The 18,054-nt window shown below is 41.9% G+C and overlaps 1 protein-coding gene across 5 annotated transcripts in view; it reads left to right on the forward strand.

The window, feature by feature from the left end:
• Nucleotides 1-18,054, forward strand: part of Ebf1 (EBF transcription factor 1) — a 387,719-nt gene that overhangs the window by 301,889 nt on the left and 67,776 nt on the right. For all 5 annotated transcript variants that reach the window (XM_021211996.2, XM_021211997.2, XM_021211998.2 and 2 more), the window contains exon 10: nucleotides 5,376-5,502. In XM_021211996.2, coding sequence (XP_021067655.1) covers nucleotides 5,376-5,502 — 127 coding nt within the window. The remainder of the gene's footprint in view (nucleotides 1-5,375; nucleotides 5,503-18,054) is intronic.

Raw genomic sequence — 18,054 nt, forward strand, 5'->3', positions numbered from 1 at the left:
TGTGTGTGTGTGTATGTGTGTGTGTGTATGCGTGTGTGTATGTGTGTGTGTATGTGTGTGTGTGTATGTGTGTGTATGTGTGTGTGTATGTGTGTGTGTGTGGGTGTTCTAGTTCTCTTTTTACACATGGCTCAGCACTTCGCAATGCTTTTCTTTTATATAAAGCCAGTAGCTAGAGGACACAGATGTAGGCTGCTGGTGGAGTTGCTTCTGCGCTCTGCTGGGGAACTGTTCTCAGCTTCGCTTCACAGGGAGAACCGTTGTGTGCCTCCAGTGCTTCATGGAAGGTAAAGAAGGTACTAGGGATGCAATTGATGTTTTCAAAGGCAGAGAGAGGGGGTAAAGTCCAGAAATTATTGCAAAATGATAAGCAGTCTAGAGAGAGAGGGGACAGTGGTGGCATGGTGATGACAGCCATTAGTCAGGGGAGCTTGCTGCTTCGAATTGGTTAGGTTTCTAAACCTTCCTGAAATTCACTCTCCTTCCTTATGAACCACCTAATAGTCATACCTACCCCCTGATGTCTACTGGGCACAAGTCCCCGGAAGAGCTTAGGCTAGTATGGAGCGCCATGAGAAGGCCACAACAGGTCAGTGTTGTTTACGTCATCACCTTCATTATTGAGTAGGAGGGAGCTATAGAGAGCACATGCTGTTGATCCTCAGAGATAACTCTCCCAAAGACATACCTTCCCCCAGGACTCTACAGCCTGTTTTTCCTAACACTCCAACTGTTCAGGGCTCATGCTTCCTTGCTCCTAGTGTCCTTCGGATGCTACAAGAGACCACACACAGACCCATGCTTCCTTTCTGGCCTTCCCGACTTTGCAGGTGGTTTCTTCAGACTGCTGCCTCCACATGTGCAGCTGCTCAATCGTCTCTGGTCCTCTCTGCTCTCTCCCCTGCTTCTGTCATGAGGAGCCCTATTTGTCCACCTCCACATCTGGATCTCTCTCTCTCTCTCTCTCTCTCTCTCTCTCTCTCTCTCTCCCTCCCTCCCTCTCTCTCTCTCTCCCCCTCCCTCCCTCCCTCGCTCTGTTGTAGATTCACCACAAATAGTTGGTGGTCCCTCAGCAAGAAGATGGATTCCTGCTAAGACAGTGTCATGGACCTGAGGACAAGTGCTCTAGAAAGTGACCTCTGAGAGCTGATGGAGAAAGTGGCAGTGAAATCAATATGGAAGAACTGAGATTTCTCCTTTAGTTGTATCATTATTGACAGCTCTCCAGTCCTTTTCCCATCACCATCAGGACTGTGATTGTCATACAGGTGGCAAGACTTCCAGTGTCCTGAAAGCCCCTATGGCTAGATTTCTAATTAGGAAAGGAGATGTATGTGTGTGAGTGTGTGTGTGAGTGTGTGNCCCCCCCCGCATCTTTGCTACCCATAGTTTGTGATGAGCTTGTGTCTTTTGGGCCCACACCACAGGGCTCTTCTGGCTCTGCTATCTGAGTCTGGAGGAAACAAACACTCATATAGGCAGCTGGAAAGGACCATATTTTTGCTTCCTGGTGGCTGGGTAGTCTCTCCAGGCCATGAAGAGTCAGTCCATGAGTCTTCCATCTTCATACAATCCCTAATAGTTTCCCTTGACTGTAATGTGCATGCATATTCGCTGTTGAAGGGTTGGAGAAAATAGAGAGGGAGTCAGAGAAAACTGAACTTCACCAAAGAATGCTTAACCAAAGGGGCTACTTCTGTTAACATTTAGAACTTTCCTCTGTGCGGTTACACAGCTAATACATAGTACTCCAAACTGGTATTCTTCTACTTTTAATTTTGATAATAGTTTCCCACAGTAGTTTATTTATAGTATCACTTCCTGTGAAAGCAGAAGGGATGAGCATATATATACACAAGGAAGATAAATAAATCACATATACACAAGGAAGATAAATAAATCACATATACACAAGGAAGATAAATAAACCACATCTAAAGTTGTGTAAGTTTAGTAATAAACACTCTTTTAGTGTAGATATTTTATTATTACTATCTTAGTTTCTTTTCATTTTAGATTTATCTTTTGACTTGTGTGCTTGTGTGTGTGGGTGCATAAGCATGTGTGCCTGTGTCTACATGTGTGTTCAGTACCCCAAGTGACAGGAAGAGGGCATAAGATCCTCTGTAGCTGGATTGATTTAAAAACAGTTGTAGGCCACACAAGGACTTTGTTCTCTAGAAGAACAGCAAATAGTTTTAACAACTAAGTCATTCCTCAAACTCTTTAATACCTTAAAATATTTACTTCATTTCTTATTGAAGCCACACATGTTGAGCAGTGTTCCTTTTCCTTACCATATTGAAACAATATAGACAGCAGCCCGTGCTCCTGTTGGGATATAAGTACAAAGCTAGTCGGGTTGTCACTTTGATAGTAACTTATTTGGGGAGTGTTTTAATTATCACTGGGTTAAGAAGAATGGATTCCTGTAAGGATAATTGTGCCTACTGGAGTCAAACATTTAGTAGAGTTATGAGCACATTTACACATGAATTTATTTCAGGAATGTTTAGAATACTATGTATGGAAGACATTCATCTAGTAACATTTTTAGATTTGTTTATTTTTATTTTTGTGTATGAGTATATTACCAACATGTATGGGTATACCTGGTACCTATGGAGGTCAGAAAAAAGACATAGAATCCCCTAGAACTGGAATTACGTATGGCCTCCATATGGGTGTTGGATACTGAAAACTGAACCCAAGTCCTCTGTAAGAATACCTAGTGTACTGTTAACACCTGAGCCATCTCTCCTGACTTTCCTTAGTAACTTTTAAGAACAGACATGAGGATTCAAGAGTTTCTCCTGGTCTCACAAACTGTTCAGTAGAAGAATGATAAACAGGAAATTCTTGATGGCATACAGTTAATAGGTTTCTAGGAGTCGTATTGTGAATGTTGCAATCATCTGAATTCCTATAAAGAGGTCAGCCACTCTGACTTTTGTTGATTGCATAGAGAACTTGTCAGGAAGTCAGAGGGTAGCCAAGCATGGGTAGGCAAAGAAGGATCTGGACCTGGTTTGGCTCTTGTTCTCTATACAGTATTAAACCTGATCTCCTTGTTTCTATGCCTGTAGATTAGAAGTGCAGATTAGTAGCTGCAGAGGGCAAAAGCACAGACTGAAACAGAAGTCATTTCAAGCGCTTAAATGTGTGGAAGCATTTTAAGGTTGAGGGACAGGACTTCATACTTCAGCAATCACTCAGTGTTTTCATGTATTACAGCAAGATGTAAGACAGATGACTTCAAACATGATCTTGGTTTATCAAAGTTAAGTTACATTGCATGTTTTCCATGATTCAGAGAGCATTCAAAGCATTTTTGGAAGGATTTCAATGTGAATAGAATACTTTTTTTTTAATCTATTTGTTGAGAACTTCACACATGTATATGATGTATTTTGATTATATTCAGAGACGCTGCAACTTACACCTAGAGATCTCTCTTCCAAAATCATATCCTCCTCTCTCTCTCTCTCTCTCTCTCTCTCTCTCTCTCTCTCTCTCTCTCTCTCTCTTTTTACTGAGTCTAATTAGTGCCGGCCTTGTATTTATGGGTGGGGCCATTGGCTGGAGCATGGTCCTCTTACCAGGGGCCACATCTATAAAGAATATTGATTCTTCCTCTACTAGGAACCATTAGCTTCCCAGCTAGAGGTTGATGTAGTGTTTCCCGAGCCTTGGCAGGGGGCAGTGAGATCCAGATGTACCATTTATGGCTGATCTCTCCGTAGATTTGTTCTCTGCACCTTGACCAGTATAAGTTTCCATATAAATCGAAGTCCCCTTCACAAAGATGCATTTTTAATGAGGACTGTGAGCTGTGCTCACCAGTGGGTAGATAGAGGCACGTATTTAGAAGGTAGCTTGATACTCTGTCCATTTAGTAGGTTGTCCTCTAGAGCCCAGGAGCTCCCCAGCCTAGTGTAAAATTTCAAGGCAATATCATTGGTGCTTTTTGTGAGTAAAGCTTTAGCTTTCCAGAAAACACGAGCCATGGCAATAGACTTGGTCTCCAGAGTTCCCTTATGGCATGGTCTTAGTGCAATATTTCTTTGTGACTCTCAGTTTCTAGCCAGTAAGCTCAGACTTCCTGTGTCCTTGAGAGAAGAGGATGAAGCATCTCTGAGCCCCAAGATGACTTGATCTTAGTGGTTTCTCTTACGTTTCCAGGAACATTTAGCAGCATTAGTTGTGGATTTTTAGCATGAACAACTTGCTCATCCTTCTGCCTGTCACAAGGTGCTAAGACAGTTTCCCTTGGTGGCAACCAGGGGCTAGATATGGTTTCTTATCACCTCACTCATGATTCTTGGGCAAAACACTTCAGCTGGGTGGTTTTCACACTTAAATACAACCTCCTTCTACACTGTTGCCATCCAACAGTATAAACATAAGCTAGTATTGACTCATTAGAGACTGCCCATAGAGGATATTCTAGCTTCTGTATGTTCAGTCCATGCTTCTGTGTTTAGCTGTTTGGGCCATTGCTGACTTCACAGAGATATCTATCCCTTAGGATGCAGTTCTGTCACAGGTCAAGCAGTCAAACGCCAGGGATGTTCTTCTTTTTTTCTCAAATATCTAGATAATGCCCATTTTATGACCATTAATAACATTTTTTTTATATAAAACGAGGTAAGAGTAATAAAAAATAAATTCTGCTTTATAGTATAATTTGATTGCCAATAGCGTTCAGAAATGAACTTCCTCACCATGCATGTGCTGCTGCATAGAGGCAGGCTAAGCCTCCAGCAGCCCTCTCCCCAACCTTCATTTTTTTTTTATGGAGAGTCTTTAGTTCATCCAGAGCCCTAAGCTATTCCAAGGAGGCAGATTCTTTGCTCTCCCCTTTAAAATGCTTTGATTGCGCCTCTGGTAGTTAATGTGCCAAATGGTCTTCTGGCTTTCATACGTGTGTTCTGCAGCTAATTAGAATGCCCGGGCCTACTGTTTCCTACCTCTGTGCTCCCCACATGTTTAAGAGCTCAGTTCAAACACCAGGCCCATACCCTCTGGAAAGGCATGGCAAAGCTCTACTCTGATTTGGGCATCTGTTGCAAACAGGTTTTCCAAAGGATATCCTTAGGAGATAAACCATTTCATTAGGCCAGGTTCCCTTTCCAAACAGGGGAAGTACAGGACCTGCTGTGAAGGAAAACCCAGATAATGCTATTGTGGCTATAAGCAGAGCACTTGTAAATGTTGTTGTCCGCATCTTTTCCACTGGTCCCATCCAGACGGTGTCCATTGACAGGTTAATGACGTGTTTTAGAGCTTTGTTTATAGAGAGCTACGGTAGGGCAGCTGGGACATGAGTCCTTTACATATTCCAATGACCCTTCCTTCTTCCATGTCTCCTGCAGTTGATAACTCCTCACGCCATCCGTGTTCAGACACCTCCTCGGCACATCCCTGGTGTGGTGGAAGTCACACTGTCGTACAAGTCCAAGCAGTTCTGCAAAGGGACACCAGGAAGATTCATCTACACAGGTAAGCATGCCTGCAGATGGGAACCACAGAGCTCTGTTGACTTCATGAGATATTTTCCTTGATCGTGTGCGTGTGTGTTTAACCTTGTTTCTGTTAAGACAGATTTTTTTTCCCCATTTCAACAAGTACAGGACCGAAGAAATTGCTTTGATTATTATTACTAAAAGTTTATGGAGGTGTAATACTTAAAGCTGATAGAGCTGTAATGGCTTAGCTGTTGGAAGAATTGGTTGCCTACTTAGAGAAATAGAGAGCGGGACTATATTAGACAGAACCAAGGTCTCTCTCTCTCTAGCTGATCGGCCAGCTTGTTGTTGGAGTTTGCTTATGGAGCAGGGTTGAACTTTGACGAACAGTACTGCTTTCTTCTGACCTGCCACAGCATTTGAATTAAACACATTTGGTAGTTTTCATAGTTATTCTGGGTCGTGCTCTCTGCCCCAGTAAGCTGCATTCTGTCTGCCCCACCCCCAACACCACTGGCACAGGGATGTGCCTTGCGGTAAGCAGCTAGGGTTACAGGGTGCATCTGAAATCCCTCCTACCAGGCCCAGCCAATCAGGCAAGGACCTGGACTGGTAGGATGTAGAAATATATGTAATAGGCTAAGCAAACACCCAGGGATCTCATGGTCGAATTCAGCATCTGCTATGGAAGGGGTGGGCAGACTCTTTGTTTCTTACATGCTCAAAGGTGAGGTGTAGGCTGATGTCTGGGACCATGGGCGGCGTGGTAGATTTGAGAGCCTGTGGCTTCACAGGACCTGGCTAGCTCCATTCATGAGCCAGTCACTGCTTTTTTTCCCCATTTATTATTGAGGGTCTGCTAGGCCCCTCCATGTAGATGGGAAGTTGCGTTCACACAGAGGGGTCTGGAGAACAGAAGAAGCGGTTCTGTTAGCACATCCTAATTAAACCACATAATCCAATGGGCAGGTCTCATTTTTGCTCTAACATTCTACCTCAAAGCATTTTCCCCTATAATTTTATACTATGAAGCAAACCAAGCATGCTTTATAGTCACCCTGTCTCTCTCACACAGTGACAACTCATCACCAACAGACAGAGACAGACAGAAAGACAAACAAACAAACAAACAAACAAACCAAGTTAATATATTTTGACCCTCGGAAATGCCTCCCAGCCCTTTAAACAAAATACAGGGTTGGTGCCTGCCTGCCGATTAGTTTTAGTTAATTGAAAATTATAGGATTGACCCAAGAGGAAAATTTTGTTTGCACTCCAATCACTTTTACAAATTAAGGAAAATTACCACAATTTTGTTTAGCTCAGGTTTCACACTGAGTTCACGAAATTAGCTCAGCTATCCCAACAAAGTCAGCACTTTGTTAGTGAGCGCTTGAAAAAAAAGTCTATCTGGAGTTTTGTGGTGTGTACAAACGAAGCATAGAGAAAGCTATGATGCTTTATAGAAGTGGGCCAAGTGTTTTTAATTAGGCTCATTGGTTCAGCATAAGTTTTGAAGAACAATCAAAATAGCGGATTAACTGTTTCTTTTAAATCTAGGGTTTCTTGCCATTCATTTTTCCCATGAGAACTTGCAGATAGCACTGTAAGTTTCTTTTTTTTTTTTTTTCTTCTCTTTTCTTTCTATTTTTTTTTTTTTAAACAAGCCTCATTATGGGCTCGCAGGAAAAGGACCAATTGAAATTTCTGATACTGTACCATTCCCCACCGTCTTTCCAAGGGGATGGGAGCTTTTCACAGTGTTCCTTGCTGGACTCGCTGTTCTGGAACATATTACAAAACCACAGAGGCCAAATGTTTTCTCTGAGGAGTTTGGACTCTGTTTTTTGGCCGAAAATATTTAGGCCTCACTGGTTGCTTATTTACTCTGCTATTAAGAACAAGAAAGAGAGAAGAAGAAGAGAAGAAGAAAAAGACAACGTTGGCGGGGCAGGAGGCACCAGAAGCAGTCAGCCGTGCGTGGCTTCTGCTTTGGTGACAATGACCTTGCTCAGTACTGCTCCCTTTTGTGGTCAAGTCTCATTTAGAAGAAATTATTATTAATCAGTGTTTAGTAAAATATACCCTAGAGCCACCTGGCTATAATTTTTTTTTTCTTAAATCACTGCCATTACAAAAATTCTCAAACAAAACAAAATACTGCCTTCCCTGCAACAAACAAACAAACAAACAAACAAACAAGCAAACAAACACACAAACACACAAGCAAACAAACACACAAACAAGCAAACACACACAAACACACACAAGCAAACAAACAAACACACAAGCAAACAAACAAACATACATACATACAAACAAACACGCAAACAAACAACCCCTAGGGATCGACTGATCCACCATTATTTAGGATTTTTTTTTTTTTAAACCATTAAAAATTTGCTACCAATTTAAGAAATCACATCTTGGGAAAGCTGTATCAGACTGGAATTAAGACCAAAGATAAAAACAGCAGATCCGCAAGCCAGGGGAAGGAATTCTGGAGGAATGTGGAGGAATGTGTGTTGCTATGTTCATTTGTGGGAATCTAAATAAGAGAGGAAAGAATTCACGTCTTCAGCTGTGGACGACTGACAAGAAGATGCCACTACTAATGTAGCCTAGGAAGAAATCTAGCCTCTTCTTGTGCTCGAAAAATAGAAACTGAGAGAATGAGGACAAAGATCCTTGGCTATCTAAGGGGTTACTTGGATAGTTACAGCGACATCGCGTAGGTTTAGCTAGGGAACTTCTGAGCCTCCTGGCCACTGATATGTGGCTTGTCCCTGTGGTGGGCCCTCAGTCACATCTAGCCTCCCTGCTCCTGGGGCTTAGGCAGGTCACCTCTGTGCCTGTCACTCTTTACAAGTGAAGATGTAGAGAAGAGGCCTCAGCGCCTGTAGTTCTTTGTATCCAAACAACTGCTTAGGGCATTGTGCTCAGGCAGGCCCTCTCCAGCCCACTCCCAGAAGCTTACACCTCATTGTTACAGTCCATACTACTTCAAGATGTGAGGCTTGCCTTTCTGGATTGGCAAACAAATCTTGTTTCTTAATGGAATGTCACTGGGATTTTTCCCTTAAAAGAAACTAGAAAGTTTCCCAGAACTGAAGAATGACACCCCAATTAAGACGCGCCCCACTGCTTGCAGAGGGTTTAAGACAGAGTTTGGATATAGGAATGCGAAGGGCTCTAAAACCCTACTTTAAGCAAAACCAGAAAAATGAAACCATAAATGAACACCCTGGTCTAGTTGATGCGATTAAAACCCCACGTTTTAGAGGAAGTAGTCCGACTAAACACGGGTTGAAGGCTGACCCCAATCTCTTAAGGATGCTGGATGCAACTCTTTGTCACTGGTCCTCAGACCCGAGCGTTCCTATTCACTAGATGTGTGATGTTCTTGCCTTTGCCCAATCAGAGTCATGGAGAAGAATGAGTCCTGACTATAACAGAACACAGAAGCCCCAACAGCACCTGCCAGATCAAACTTCATTGTGTTTCCTTAGTCTTCTGCAAATGTGAGGGCAGGGCTAACTACGGTTTACAGGTTTCTAAATGAAAGAAATTAAAACCTCATCTCATCCTAGGGTGGTTTGCAGAGTCCTACAATCTTGTATCTGGTCAGTCAGTCCAGGTAGATGAAGTATAAGACCACAGGACTCACCAGACCTCACTGACTGTAGGGTCTCCCCAATATCTTCCTGCACCCCTTTGTTTGTATGTTTTGTTCATTCTCTAAATGAGCTGCTCCCTTTCGGAGTGTGACTGGTCCTGCTAAGGCGTCCGTGGACTTGGATGCTAAGAAGAGTTCTTTAGGAGCTGTTTAGCTGTTTCTTTACAATTCTTACAACTGGGTTTTCTAGTAACAAGGGGCCACATCTGAAGACAGCACTTAGCTTTCATTCTGGTAATTTCTCCATGGGAAAGAGTTCCAAGCCCAGGGAGAATCAACAAGTAAGCCAAAAAAATAAAATAAAATAAAATAAAATAAAATAAAATAAAGAAGGACCACCAGAGGACATAGGACCAACTTTACCCCATCTATCAGGGCTGTACTTAAAGTCATATCCCTTCCCTACAGGTTGGGGAGAGCCCTGATGATTGGCCAGTTAAGCAACCTATCAGAACCTTTCTACCAACTTCGGTCCCATTCTAACCATGTTCACCTGACTGTGGCCTCTCTAAGAGCCAATCCAAATAGCTTATTAACTGGGGAATGAAACTGCTTCCTGAACTACTTCCTGTTTGTACTTCTCCCTGGCGCTGCAGAGCATGTAGTTCTGCCCGCAGGATGGGCCTTGTGGGGAAAATAAGTTCTGCAGCTCTTGATGACTGTTAATTTCCTTTTTATTTTTCTCTCATGATCATATTTGTTTTAATCCTCCCCTCTCTCCCCCCACCTTTCCCCCTCCTCTTTTCTCTCTGTCTGTTTCCTTTTTTAATTGCCAGTAATACAGAGCTGCATAAGGATTGGGTGCTTCCATTTAAGGCAATAGATATAGATTGAGCTCTCAGCTTTGCCATTTACTGGAGAAGCTATTCCTGAAATCTTCATATCATGACTCCCAGCTACCTCATTTTTACAAGAAGAAAAGGATAACTTGCTAGGGTTGTTTTTAGAATCAGAGAAACGTGTAACATCTAGAAAGAAGCCAGGTTCGAGCATTGGCATTAAACTATGGCTATTGCCTTTATTCATTCATTCTTTTTTAAAAAATCATTATTTTCTGTATATGAGGATTTTGTCTCCATATGTGTATGTGCACCGTGTGCACTCTCTGTGCCAATGGAATACAGGCAAGGACATCAGATCTTCTGGAACTGGACTTACAAATAGTTGCAAGCTACCATGTAGGTGCTGGGAGCTGAACCTGGGTCCACTGCAGGAGCACAAATCTCTGAACTGCTGAGCAGTTGCCGACGCCCCACCCATTGATTTTTGAGTCCCCTTTTGAGAGCAATCATTTCACATCTTGTTTACCATCATCCTCATCTTCCCAGCAATCTAAGATTTGCCTTTAAGGGTTTTTAGTAACAGAATCATAGGCACCAGGACATTGAAGCCACAACAAATAGAAAAGGCAATGAATGTGTGGATAATTATGGTAACAAGAAACTGATTTTTAAATAATTATTCCACTTTCTGTTGTCACAACAAAGCCTAAACTGAATGCTTATAAAGAAAATAAGATTATTTAACTCACAGTTTTGGAGGTTGAAAGTCTCAGACCAAAGGGTCTCCTCTTTCTGGCCTCTGGAAAGGACCTCATGAGCTGCCTCACACCACGGTGGATGGCGTTGTGCAGCAGGCATGGTTCAGAGTGGTCACGTGGGGAGACCGAAGGCTGAGGAATTCAGGTGTATACTCTCCGTAGCCACCTACTCTCAGGAGAACTGAGCAGGAGCCTACAAGGAGTACATTGATTCCTCCCAAGGTCTGTACATCCAATAGCCTAATCACATCAATCACATTCCTTTAGGCTCTTCCTCTTAATGCTGCCACACTGGGCACCCAGCATCCAGAGCATGGACTCTTGGAGGCCAAACCATGGCTTGGATAAGAAATATATTGATTATCAGTCTTTGGTGCTGATTTTTTTTCCCCAAGAAAAATTCATGGGTTTGCTTTTCTTCTCCCCTGAAAATTCCCCCTCTCTTCTTCAGGACAGTGTAACATGGGTATAGCCCATCACCAGCCTCCTTCAGGACAGTGTAACATGGGCATAGCCCATCACCAGCCTCCCTCAGGACAGAGTAACATGGGCATAGCCCATCACCAGCCTCCTTCAGGGGGCACAGTCTAGAGTTAGCTCCAACTCCAGGCTCAAGACCTTTCAGCCCACAAACCTCTGGGCTTTCCTTCTTCCTCTATAAAGCTTTCCCTACAAAATGAGAGCTGCCCCCTTGGGGCCAACAAAATAATTTTCTCTAAGCAGGAGGCAGAGTTAGAATGGCAAGAATCTACTGTTCTTTAAGCCTTTTCAAATGTGGATTCATTGAGTCTCCTGAAATGCCACCATCTTATTACCTTGTAGGAACTGTCCCCATTGGCTTACTAGATATAAGCTGCCACATACCCTTTTTGCCTGGCTGTTCATGGCCCACTCAGCTTTGCCACGATTTTCTCAGCTCCTTACTATGCCCAGGACTCATTCTGCATTTACCTGGGGATTCATACTTGCCTTATGTACAAGCACATGCAAGATTTAGGTACCATTCTAATTCTGTTCCTCTGATAGTATTTTTACCACTGCAGGGGAGTGGACAGCGATGGCTGAGACAGAGGCCTGTAGTTTAGCTCAGGTTCTGCCCTTACCTTACCGAGAGACCTAGGATAAGATTCTTATGTACACTAGCTTCATCTTTTTTTTCATTGTTGGAGTAGGCAAGTTTGATATTCCCCACAGCTGATCTTAGTTGACAGGAGACTTTCTGACATTCCATCTCTTTTGTGCCATGCAATTAGACCACTCCCTCATCGTAACTTCCTTATGCTCAGGCTCTTTTCTTCTATTGTTTGTGGATACGACAGAAATGGAAATAGATCCACTAACCTGATAAAGGAGGAGATAGCCTTCCTCAGTCTTAGTGACTTTGTAAGCGGTGCTGAAGCAACTTGACTTAGTATCCCGTGAGGTTTTGATAGGTGCTCTCTGATAATTGATTAACATATTGCCCAGGATCAATGGGTCCTCATTGATTGCTGTAATCTGGATGACATGGGCTGTAAATAGAATCTGTTAATTAAGAATCTATCCCTCTGCACTTGACGTTTTCATGCGTAGAATGCAATAGTTGGGGTTTCTGATAAGGGAAAAATGGGCTTAGATCTGTGGAATAAATAGTTTTCATTTCCTCACCTGTAAAATGAAGACATTTTAATGGTATTTGTGTTTAAAGAGTAAATAGGTCAGGCAGGTAATATAGTTCTGATGGTGCCTGCTCTGGTAGGAGTGTTGTCTAAAAATAAACTCAAAACATAAAGAGCAGACAGTAAGAATGTTGTATCTGTTTAAAAGAAAAATCCAAACAACTGGTCATTGGAGCTTTCTTTGATTACCAGTATATGCATTTCAGCTTTCTCTGGCATGCAGACGCTGTTTCTTCCTAGACTATGGAGTTGGACTAAGAATATCTGGCTTTGGTTATGATTTCCCCATGTCCTCTATTTATACATTACAAGCATGTTTGTAGATTCCTGTTCTAGTCTAGGTGTGCTAAACCAGTTCTAGGCATTGCCCTAAAACATAGTTGAGCCAAAGCAGACAGAGTCTCTGTTTTCATTTATCTTGTGTCTCAGAGCAAGTACGGATATTCCTAAGTCTGTTATGTTAAACCTTGGAAATACCCAGAAAAATAAGAGCAGGGTTTCAGATAAACACATAAGAAAGGGAACCCTAATAAGTCAGAGATAGTTCCCTCCTAGAAAAGATATATGAGCTGAGATTTTCAGCATGACCAAGCATCAGCACAGGGATTGGTGCAGGGTGGTAGGCTTCTGAGCAGAGAGAATGATTCAGAGATGGAGTGTTTAAGAAGACACTGAACGGAAGCCACAAAGTATAGTTGATACTTATCTTTAGAACCAAAGGCAGTTTCCAGAGTTCCTGAAATGGCAGTGGGCTGTGGCATTTACAATTTCTGAGACCCCTTAGAAGGAGGGACCACAGGCCAGGATGGGAGTTGGAAGTCTTTCTTGGAGGTTTTTGAAGTCACTGCGGAAAGCTGTCTGGCAGCTTGGATTTAGGTGGTTACCAGAGGAGATCAGATGCACCAGAGGCTTCCAGAGCTGAGGAGTAGAAAGGTAGGGTAGGTACGAAGGGAGGGGGACCAGAGGACTTAAATTGAGCAGATTTTCTTCTTTTTTTCCAAGCTTGATGATGGTGGGGCTCTGACTTTGCTGTGTTTCCCAAGGGTCTTGTAAGATTCAGTGAAAGGGTAAGTCCAAAGATGCTCTGTGCAGGGCAATAGCCTACAGACTTACTCATTGTGGAAAAACGCAGGCCTAAGCAGCCATTCACAAAGAATGGAGAACAGGAGACAAGAACAGGCTTGCTTGCTTGCTTGCTCCCACCTCCTCTTCTTTTTCCCCCTCCCCTCCCTTCTCTATATCAGATGGTTTTCACTTTGGATTCAGCTGCAAGAGAGTGTAATGGAACCCTCCCTGTGCTTCTCCACCAGTGCCTTCCTGATTAGAAATGACTCAATATGAAAGAAAAGTTTGGAGGTGGCTGCTTGTCCCCATGCCTTAAAAAATGACTCTAAGAGAGCTAGTCATATAAAAAGAAGGAATTCAGCGTGGGAAGAATGTTTATTCCCTTTGTTTTGGTGCGAAGAGTAACCCCCAACCCTCTTCTCCACCAAAGGGAAGATTTATTTTCACAAAATGTGATTTCCCCCTCTCTGATCTTATATGTGTTGGTAATTCAGAATCTGCTGGCATCTGTACAGTTAAACCCTGTGGGTACCATAATGGGCACGGCAACCACCATCTGTAAAAGTAACCATTGTACTTCAGTGACATCTATGAAATGAAAGCTGTTTCTTCAAAGAATAAAGCCAGTCTGAAGGAAGCACATTATTTTGCATATTTTATGTATATACACTCCAAGAAATATGACCCTTATTTCCTCTTTGGAGTGGAGTGTAATCAGGACATGAGTAGCTAGTGTAACTGGATCATTAAAAGGAATATTTTCCCTGACATTAGAGGTCTAAATGGCCACAAGGCCTCATATACAACCTTGGCTTTTTCCTGTCTCCTCAGAGTTAATAAGTGATAAGGCCAGGAGAGAGATAAATCACAGAAATCCCTGTCCAAAGAAAACATATTGACTATAGCCAAGCAAATAACAGACCATAACCAACGGTCCCATTCATCATTCATGTAATAGGGACATGAAGTATTTCCTACCCGCAAAACCGTATAGAAAGAAAAGGCAGACAGGCCTGTGCCCGGATCTGAGGCATGTGATTTGGTTATTAAAGGACACGAACTATTTGTCACATGGCTTTAATCTTTAAGACGTGTTGCCATTTCTAAACTATAAATTGCTGGTAAAGGATTAGAGAGCTATTAACAGCGAATGCAGGAACGATGCTTCCTATGGGTTCTTAGTGCTATAATGCAATATGAGAAGGTCTTGGTAGCTAATCATTTTAGTGTGATATAACATGATTTGGTTTTCAAAGCCAATAAAGCATTTGGTTGGAAGTATTCAAGGTTGCTTTTTTATTTTAATTTCAATTTTTTTTTCAAACTCAGGACAGTGATAAATTAACCCTTCAGCTTTTAAAGTACGAATCTGGAAATCCCTCCTAAGATATTGGGATGGGTGGGGGAAAGGGCAACTGTATTCCTGTTTGTCTTCTCGTAAGATTTATTCCCACTGCTCACAGAGCCCTATTTTCTGTTCTGCTTTTCCATTTTTGCAGGGCTGATCCCCTGTTCATTGTTCAAGCTAATGATGAGAGGGGCGCCCACTAGAGCATTAAACCATGTTTTTCTTTCTTTATTGCAAAACACCACATGCTTATGTTAGATAATTTAGGAAGCACCAATTAAAAGTAAGTAAACTAATAATAAAATTGACCACATTCCTCCCAGCCCTTTAAGCATAAACACTCTATAAAAGTGTGCCAGTAATATTATTTTAATGACATAGATCTTGTTGTCTTTTTTTTCCCCTGAGAATGTCTACCTCATTCCAAAAATATCTTAGATAATAGCAAGTGAGATTTGTTTTGTTTTGTCATTTAGCGATGCATCAGAAAGACCACGGCATTATGAATTTAAAACAATTTCTAATCTTTGATAATCATTTCATGCCTCACTGGAACTTCCTACGATACATCTGAATCTCTATTAGCAACATCCTGGTCTTCCTATTAAAGTCAGACAGCTTGAATTTGTGTTCTAGTTTTTTTTTGCTTTTGAAAAACCTACAGAACAAGATCAATAGTCCTATACTTTGGCGGGGGTGTGGGTAGGAGATGTCGAGATGCAGAGATTGACATATTGGCTGGGATTCATCAATGAGAGTATGAGCTTCAAGGGCCCACTGTCCTTGGAGGTCGGGACCAGCTTCCCAAAACATGCAATTACAACATGAAGCTTTCTGTGTAAAACCTAGATGACCCCCAGGGCCAGGGAATTCTGGCCATTGCCCTTGGCTGTGTCAAGTAGGACTGTGCTTTTTGAAGAATAAGTGGAAGCCATCTGAACCCTTCAAGCGTGCTGGCAATATCTGTCCAGAACTAGAGCCCTAGACAGGCTGAGGAAGGTCCCTCCTACCATTTCCTCAGGAACCTCCAGCATCCGTGGGCGGAAATGGAGAGTTCTTCTTTCCTCCACTCATTCCCCACACTCCCAGGGTTGTTTGCTTTCATCCCGTTGTTCTTTCCTATTCCATAGTTCCCCATTAACTTTTCCTTATTAGCTAAATCTTCCTTTTCTCTATAACACTAAATGTACATAGAACACACCTGCCTAGTCCACCCCATAAAGTCTGCATTAGTCAGGTTCCATTTTTAGCCCACTTATAAGACAAGGAGACGGGTAGAGGCGAGGTAATTCCCTGGAGGCTTAGTCAAATAGGTGGAGGGAGGATTCAGACCCCACTGAGGGCATTGAGGAAATCCCCAAGGAAGCTACTGACCCTTGTCAGTGTGTGCAGTCTTCCAATTCCCTGAAACCGGGCTACTGAAAAGAGAAGAACACGGCTGTTTCTAGAAAATATGTGCCTGCAATATTTTAAATAACTTATATCATTGTGAACACATTGCAAAGTCACATAGATGATTTGGAATTACAGAAAAAAACATCATCACCCTTCATCCCACCCCTTTGAGATAATCACTGTTAGTATTTTTTTGAGTGCTATTATTTTCTATATGTACTCGTAAGTGTTTAATCAGAGAGAATAAGATTTTTTTTTTGTAATTTTATATACTGTTTTATAGTTTAAGTTCCAAAACAAAGAGGTCTCCTGTAAGTTCTACTATTCCTTGAATATATTTTAGTGGATACATTGTAGTCTATTTTATGGCTGATCCATTATTTACTTAATATTCCCCTATCATTGGAGAGCACACTTGTTGTTTTTAATAGAACATTTACATAATATTTTCTTGATGATAGTATGATACTGAATACAAAGTATTTTCTACTTTCCTAGTGAAATTTTAGATGTATGAGATTTACCAATTCCAATAACTATGATGAAGTGTCTACTTACACTACTTCACATGTTTAGTTATGGTACATTTTACAAATCAAACACTGCACAGTGTTTATGGACATAACCTTTTCTCATTTTAGGTTTTCTACTCTTGTTCATATTATCTATGTGACCTTTGCCATTGTTATTTTTTATATAAAAGTCAAAGTCATTTGTTGTTCAAAATAACAGGTTTCAGAAACAGATACATTAGCCCATGCCCATAATCATTGGACTCAGAAGACTAAAGCAAGAAGATCAAAGCACAAGGCCAGCCTGGGCTACATAGCACACCCTATCTAAGATGAAAACAAACAAACAAACAAACAAAAACAAAAAAGAATATGCTGTCTTTCCACATGCATTATTTTTACACTGTCTCCATTTGTTCCCCTCCATACGGGTCCTTTTCATCTTCCCTGATGGTTCCCCTTCTACTTTTGCATCTTAAAAAGAAAGAAAGAAAGAAATTAAGAGAGAGGTGTGTGGGGGGGAATTATGAAGAGGGTGTATAAGTCCATGGGATTATGTCAGTCTCTACGCTGTCTTCCATCATTGTCTTTGGGGACCTGGTTCTCTCTGCATCTGTGTATTGTATTATCACTGGAAGCTTTGTCACTGAACATGCAGCCATTTGCTATTCTTTCAATTTCCAAACATAAGCCCTCTCGCCAGTGTTTTTAGATGGCCTTCCAAAGGCTTCATTTGGCTATGGCTGTAGCTCAGTGGTAGAGAGCATGCCTAGCACTCAGAAGGACCCAGGTTCAATTACACCATCAGACAGATAGATCATCCAGCCAACAAAATAAAATTAGAAAAAAGAAAGTTTGTAAGGAACTAAAGTAGCAAGAGGTCAGTCATAGAAATAGCTACTAAAGGTATATTAATTTCCTAGTCCAGGTTCTTGTCATGACTGACTTGCTTACCCGTGAGGCATTTCATGCCCTTGCTTAAAGATAATATACTTGAGGAACATGCTTCAAGTATATAATGAAGACATTTTTGGAGGAGGATCTCTCTCTCTTTATTAATGTCAGCTCATTGGTATTGTTTCCCATTGTTGCATCATCTGCTATATGCAATTCTGGTTATGAACTGAGTGCTCTAAACCACACCATATTTACAGCGTTTTCAACTCGAATAAGGTCTGTACTACCTCTTCTGTGGGCCCCATTATTCAGGACACTGAAAGTGCGGGTGATTATCATGTACTAATATAAAGCCCGAGACTTTCTATACCATCTCTCGATGGTGAGAGGCAGCACAGGGGCTGTCTAAATCATGAGCAGAAACAAGAGAAGTGTCCACTTCCCTTTCTGCCTCCTGCCCTTTGACCTCACATATGTACCGGAGCATCTTCTTCC

The sequence above is a fragment of the Mus pahari genome, chromosome 14 (genome assembly GCF_900095145.1).
Source record: "Mus pahari chromosome 14, PAHARI_EIJ_v1.1, whole genome shotgun sequence".
Taxonomy (NCBI): domain Eukaryota; kingdom Metazoa; phylum Chordata; class Mammalia; order Rodentia; family Muridae; genus Mus; species Mus pahari.